General features: G+C 42.3%; 1 protein-coding gene across 1 annotated transcript; it reads right to left on the reverse strand.

Moving 5' to 3' along the window:
* Positions 1-574: 574 nt before the first annotated feature.
* ak1 (adenylate kinase 1) lies at positions 575-7,217 on the reverse strand. The gene is made up of 7 exons (XM_056433331.1): positions 7,090-7,217; positions 2,862-2,899; positions 2,350-2,385; positions 2,088-2,251; positions 1,724-1,840; positions 1,422-1,613; positions 575-1,331 (listed from the first exon to the last, which is right to left on the reverse strand). The coding sequence occupies exons 2-7, from the start codon at positions 2,866-2,868 to the stop codon at positions 1,266-1,268; spliced, it is 582 nt and encodes a 193-aa protein (XP_056289306.1). The 5' UTR covers positions 2,869-2,899; positions 7,090-7,217; the 3' UTR covers positions 575-1,265.
* Positions 7,218-7,591: the final 374 nt, after the last annotated feature.

Genomic DNA, 7,591 nt, shown 5'->3' on the forward strand with positions numbered 1-7,591 from the left:
CCTTTATTAGGTAAAAGCTGCATTCCTAGCATTCAAACAGGATCCTCAACGGCTTCATGAAAGTGCTCACAGACGCCTTTTCTTGATTGACTTTCCGATGGACACATCCTGTCCCCCCTTCAGAAGCTGTCTTCCTCTTCCTCATCCCCACAGCGCAGCCATGCTCAGAGCTCTCCTTGGAGGGTTCTCCGGATACCTGTTGCGGTGTTTGCTTGACTAGCTGGAAGCGTGTGTGTGTGTGTGTGTGTGTGAGAGGAAGGTGATAGGTAAAGGAAGACATGTTGGTCATCTCAGGCTCAAAGGAAAGGTTATAATAACAGGAGTGCACTGTGGCTGCAGCAGCGTGTCCTGCATCCTGTTGTGTCTACATGCTCCAGCACCGTGACCATATTGTCTGCATAGCAACGCTTGTTCCACTTCAGCCGTGACGTGTCTGTGTTTGTGTACGTGTTTGTCCAGGATATACTTACTCGTCAGTCGGCCTGCAGTCAAATAGTTCAGTGATATAAATTACATGTCATTGGAAACTGCATCTTGGAAAAAGACAGTTGAAGCTCATAAACTTCAATTAAAATACCAGTTTTTTCCATATACTTTAATTTTCTTTTTTACTTTTTTTACATACACCACTTTATACACCACCATGTTTCATGAGTGCATCTTGATGGAAAAAATATATATATTTCTGTGCTTTAAATATAGTTATAAATGAATTAATAGAAAATGATGTATGATTTTGATGAGTCATTTGAAAGTTGTGTGAATGTACATGTATACAGTTTGACCACAGTGGGGGATCTCTACTAATGTTGAATGGCACAATTATAAAGGGCTGTATTGTTTATCTATATCTCCTATAGGGTTAAAGTGGGAAATAAGAGTGCAGGTTTTCCCCAGAGCGAGATGAGGAGATGGTCGAAGGTGAAGAGATGGCCGACACCTCCTGTATACATGTCACTTGGATGCATCCACGTACGCGTTTAGCACAGAACAGAATCAATACTTATCAATACTTATAGAAAGACACAAATGGATTTCCCGATGCTGCTTCAGGCAGATCAATTCCTACAATGTGTAGAGTCCTCCTGCTAGAGTCGGAGCCCAGTTAAGGCATGTTGATCTTTAACGACCTTCAGTTTTATTCTCTCTTTCTTTTTTTCCAGGAAGAAGTGATGAGGGTATGGTATTCATGTGCATGTTATGTCCTTGTGAAATTTCTCCTGATAAAATAAAACAACAATCAAACTCATAGTTATGTTGCTTTACTAGAGTGCATCAATGGCCTTGGACACTTGGTTGAAGACCTCATCCACTGGCAGCTCAGAGTCAACCTATTGGATAAAAATACATGTTAGATATCACAAAAAAATCACATCACATTTTTTTCTTAATTTCCGCTGTCATTCAGCGGCCATACGCACCTTCCTGACGATGCCGCGGCTCTCGTAGAAGGTGATGACCGGCTCCGTTGCTTTGTAGTACAAGTCCAGGCGCTTCTTGATGGTCTCCTCGTTGTCATCAGAACGGCCGCTGGTCTCGCCGCGCTTCATCAGCCTCTTGACCATCGTCTCTCCTTTGGCATCCACGTACAGCAGCAGGCAGGGTTTGCCGATCTGCAGGATGAAAAGATAGTCTGCTCCTTCAAGTGTTTTTTTTAAATTTGTCATTGTTCTGCGGGGATTAGCTATACAACAAAAAAACTCATGCCCTCTCCCCGGCCCACCTTCTTCTCGAACTCCTCGCCCTGCTTCACCTCACGGGGGTAGCCATCAATAAGGTAACCCTTGGACACATCAGCCTTGGCGATCATGGCATCCTTAATCATGTCCAAGACCGTGTCCTGAAAAGAGACATTATGATCGACCGTTGCAATAATAAGGCTCTACCGATAGAAGAAGTTGCTAGTTTATTATACTGCCAGATTCTGTCTCCCCATTAATATCAATGAGGGTCGGCTAAATAACAAAAGCACCTATCTGTATTATACAACTACACAGCAAACTACATCCTCCAAGGTGATTCTAAATCGAGAAGACTGAACATTATACAACTTTTTAAAGTTAATAAACGGTGTGAAGATGTCTGACCAGGGGCACCAGCTCTCCCTTCTGCATGATGGCCTGGAGCTGCTTGCCCCTCTCAGAGCCAGAAGCCACCTCAGCGCGGAGCAGATCCCCGGAGGACAGGTGGGTGTAGCCGTACTTCGCCACTACCTTCTCACACTGGGTGCCCTTTCCAGAGCCCGGCCCACCTGAAGAAGACAGACACAAAGCATTTGGTATATATAGCACAAAGGAGAGCGTTTTATTTTTAGCAGTATGAGACAAAATGCCGCTTTGATGTACTCACCCACAACAAAGATGATCTTTGCATCTTTAATTTTGTCTGAAAATGAGCACATAAAAAAACACAATTATGAGTTCATACATGTGAGATGGCTGACTAAAATTAATCATTTACAAACTAAATTCATGAATAAAATATTGTTGGAACAAACCATCTCGACAGTCAAAGGTGGAGGAAAGGCCTTCCTTTAAATCAGCGGTACGCACACTTTCCATGTTGAATAGCTACACCGTGTGTGCTGGTCCACTAGCTTGTTGTGAGCTAGTGTAGGTTTGTGCACATTATTTAAACAGTGTTGCTATGGCAACTGTTGTCCTGTGATAATGCTATTAAGTATATAATCATTATAATTATACCATGTGTGTTATTAATTAAATGCAAGACCTCTACTGTAATCTCAAAGCCCACCGTAAGAGGGCAGTAGAGTCCAAGAGAGCATAACGAGTCTGCTTCTGTTTTATTTTAACTCATCATTAATCATCATCAATCAATCTTCTGCATGATATTTTTATTACCTGCCATTTTGTTGCGTTAGATGAATATTTTCCTCCAACTAAACAGAAAAAGGACAAAGAAGAGCAAATGAGGTCAAAGCAGCAGATATTTGTTTAAAGTCAGACGATCTTATAAAATGTTCATTTTATCCAGAGTCTATTCATGTCGGCATTTAATAACATTCTATAATTTGTAAAAAAGCTCTGGGTCTGTGTCACAAAGGCAGAAAAGGCCATTTAAACCTTGTTTATTACGTTTTTTATCATCCGATACTTCATCAAATATCAACCATGGACTCTCTAAATTGCTTCCGGTTGTAAATCTCGTAAAACCATTTAATACTAAAACACACACACACAAGACACACGTTCATGTCTCACTGATCTTCTTACAAACACATTTTTACATTACATTACATGTCATTTAGCAGACGCTTTTATCCAACGCGACTAACAATAAGTGCATTTCAACCTAGAGTACAAACTAAGAACAAGAATACAGGAAGTAACATTTCCTCAACATAGTCGAACGACAAAAGTACCATAAGTAAGTGCTATTTAAGTGCCACTGAAGTGCAAATCTGTGTTTTAATCCAGATATAGTCGGAAAAGGTGTGTTTTCAGTCTCCGGCGGAAGATGTAGAGACTTTCTGCTGTCCTGATGTCAGTGGGGAGCTCGTTCCACCACTGAGGAGCCAGGACACCAAACAGTCTGGATTTCGAGTGGTTTAATGATCCTTCCGCAGGTTCACCTACGGAAACCTTGTTACGACTTTTACTTCCTGTAGATCAGGGTCTCAACACGTCGATCGCGACCTGCCAGTCGATCGCGGCGTAGTGTCGGTAGATCGCATGACATTAAAGAGATTGGCCCGCCCCCTGACATGTTCTCTAGAGCACGTCTTTGTTCTTTTATTAAACTAAACGTCTGTTGTTGATCGTATCTCCACAGCAGCATGTCATCTCTGTCTCTACGCGTTGCGTTAACACTTATCGATCTCCGTCTGGCGCGCCACAGAGCTCCGTGCGCGCGCATCGGGACCGAGCAAAAAAAGTCACTTGTCAATCTGTCCACCTTTAGATTGTATCATGGTGGAGTTAATGGTTGACAAACAAGAGAAAATGCTCTGTTTAACCCTCCTGTTACCTTTACATTTACTAACATATTTTACCCTCGGGGTCAATTTGACCCCAGCAATTAAAACCTCCAGAAAATTATTAGAATTAATATTGTTTCCCAAGTTTAAGTGTGAGGTACTTTATGTTTGTTTGTTGACTACCTAAATAGCCCTTTAAATAAATAAAAAAGTTGATATTTCTGATATGTTTGACACAGTGAAAAACAGCCTGGGGTCAAATTAACCCCAAAGAACACCGACATTAAACATTGAATGGGGTCAAATTGACCCGAAAGGTAACAGGAGGGTAAAACATTCTGTTTAGGATGAAGATGTATTAATGTTCCATATGGAAGAAAACTGCTAAATAACTGCTGAGTTGCAGCACCATTGTATAGAAGAATGTATAAATGTATATATCCGTCTTTTGTCATAAATCTCTATGTTCTCACAAAATATACCGAGAATATCGGTAATATGTGATTAATCATGATTAATCCACAAAAACCTGTGATAAACCCGATTAAAAATTTTAATCGTTTCACAGCCCTAATATATACACATATATATATATATGTATATATAGCTAAAGAAAACAACAGCTGTGTGGTTTCCTGTTCACACTTCTCTGCGTACTTACTTAAAGGGAAGAATGATGAAGGAGAAGACGGAGGGAGTCACTGGTTCTGGCATGTGTAAATAGATACCATCACTAAATGCTATCTGTGTCATGTGCCCCGGGTTGATAATGAGTGTGTTTGAAAGAAGTGCCTTTAAATAACTAAACAGGTGCCCGTATGCTAAAATAAGCAAACAAGTGTCGCCTCTGTCTGCACTCACTATTAAGAAGTTGTCTAGGCCAAACCTGATGATGGATTCTGCTCTCAATTTTGCATTTATTAAAAACATATGTTTCTTCAACAGAGCGACTTCCGTCTGACATTAGGAGTCAGAATGTCAACGTGTGCCTCGTGTGAATTTGAAGTATATGTGTATGGGTTATATACAAGGCCTAGCTATATTATCTGTATCTATTATTAGTTTACTAATATGATATTCACCTTTCCGTATACACATTCCAGTTTTGCTAACCGGTTAATTAAATATAAACTTGTTTATCATGTAACCTGAGGAGTTGCTGGACGGAGTTTTGTGAAACCAGATTTGTGACACTAGATGTAAAAGAAATGTCTTCTTAGGTTACGTGGTCCGGTTTGGATTGAAGTATTTTGGCGTGGTTATCAGAAAGGAAAGAACATCCTGCACACAGTTAGAATTACAAATATCTTCAGAGGTGCCGTATTAAACGTTTTGAGTATAATTGTGGGATTTTAGACTTATCCCTAAGTCTTGGCGGGTTAGTCTACACCCTGCATATTTGCTAAGCCCTACGAAATCCCTAAGAAATAAAAACAGGGCAGTGTGACATTAGATTAGATTCAAGACTTGAATTTGACCTGGTGATAATGTGTTCTCACTCCCTCAAAGCCTGCTGTTTAAACAAACATGTTATCGACTGCCCGACAAGCTTTAAGTTATGTACGGTATTACAAAGGCGACTTATTTCACTGCAGCTAGACTGCAGCGGAGGAATAATATAGTTATATCACATTGCTATATTTCAGGAAAGTAATACACTAAATGCTACCAGCTTGTTTTCTGATTCTCGCATGCAACCCTCCTCAGCACCGCTGCTGCTGCTGCTGCTTCTCAGGTGTCCAGTTTTATGCCCGAGACCTTTTAACCCTGCCGTCTGTGTAAATGTCACTCGGAGGCCGGCGTCTGAGTCAGCAGGGAGCCGGTTTGGGAATCCCTCCCTGGCCTATTATGGTCCCGTCATGTGGTCCCGTGCTTCTTTGGCATTTGAGAGGTGCTCTGGTTCTAAGAGGGGGCTCTCGGGGCGTGTCAGTGTGAGGATCGCACTCAATACTGCATGAAATTGTAGCAGCGAAATGTTACATGTAATTGTTTGAGCGTAATAGTGCTTATACATATCGCAACCGAGGCTTCACTGGGTCAGTATCGGTACTGGAGATCGATGTGGGAAGCCGTGGGGACTGGACAAGGCCCTGTGGATGTGCTGTAGGATTTCATCCACATTGTTCCCCTTGACATTTATGAATGTCTTACTGCATAGATAATATGATATTGTGTGACCGAGTGTGCTGTTAAGACAGAATAATACCTGAAACATGGAGATGCATTTGATTTGAACATGCAATTTCTGTAATTCAACCCCACAACCCCCAACCTCCCAATGTTAGTCACCCGTCACACCCTCATGTCTTATTACCGTTTTTTAACATTTGGCCCTGCTAAAAAAAGACTCAGCTGTTAAGGGATAGCGTGTCAACCGTTCTCAAAAAGCACATGGGAATAAAGCTTTCAGCGACTGCCCCGGAGATGCAACAGGAAAGCAAACGAAGCACTGAGCACATGATCTGTTCGTACATTCTCGCTGTGTACCGATACCAAGGCATTCTGCAAGTTAATAGAGCGTACTGTTCCTTTAAGGGAGAACAGGGGACCCTTTGACGTCAGTGCGGTGGGAGATATTCCATTATGTGTGTGAAAGGATGGAGCCAGATAATGTCTGTGTGAGCTGTGGCGGTAGTGGATGTTGGTTCACTTTGTGCCATCTACTGACAAGAACCAATAGTACTCCGTTGTTAACGACTGTTACCGGGCAAGAACATTGGCAGAGGAATTAGACTTAGAAGGCTGGCTGCATGGAAACAGCCTCTAATGGGTGGAGGTGGAGGATAATGAGCACATTGTATTGGAGTGAAGGCAAAGCATCATCAAGAGGAAAAAACACACAATAATCAATGATGTCAGCGAAAAATAATGATGTCATTCATTGAGTGTCATCTGTGGAGAGTGCCATGCCTTTGCACTCTGCACACATGCCTTATCCTCTGGTAATGTCCACCATTTTAAACAGCATGGCGAGCCAAAGACTCTGGAGAAACCACATGACAGGAACCATTCCACTCTGATATCTCACTTTCCCATCAAGCCGACGTGCCCGCTCTCTTTCTCTCTGACATCTCTGTGTGTGTCACTCCCTCTCAGACTCACTCCCTGGCATTGCATGCTTTCTCTATGGAGCCTTTGTCCTCTGTACTGACCTCTCTTTCGCGCTGTGGCTCTAGATCCCAGTGCAAGGGGGCTGCCGTCCCTGGATCCCCGCGTGTGTGTGTGTGTGAGTGAGTGTGTGTATTTATGTGTGTGTGTGTGTGTTTGTGCACAGTTCCTACTGCACGGCAGCCCACCCTCCCCCTTGCTATGCCTTTTTATAGCACAACTGAGCCTGCTCAGCTAGTGTTGCATTCTGGGTAAGAGGGAGGAAGCACAAACATAAGGAGAGTATGACCATGGATGTGAAAGAGGAAGGGAGGGAGAGAAAAGATGGGGGGGGCGGAGGAGGGCGGAGGCATGAGAGAGAGAGAGAAAACAAGGGGTTGTCGCAGAATGTACCACCACTGTAAGTTATTAGTTCAGGTCATTCAGTGCACATTGTTATAAATTGATAAAATTCATGCAGCACTTAGAAGAGCAGACTATTAGAAAGGGAAAATATTATGTTGTGGCACAATTTTTATTGTCATTATTGTCCCAAGAGTCATTTGT

The sequence above is a fragment of the Pseudoliparis swirei genome, chromosome 15, assembly GCF_029220125.1.
Source record: "Pseudoliparis swirei isolate HS2019 ecotype Mariana Trench chromosome 15, NWPU_hadal_v1, whole genome shotgun sequence".
NCBI lineage: Eukaryota > Metazoa > Chordata > Actinopteri > Perciformes > Liparidae > Pseudoliparis > Pseudoliparis swirei.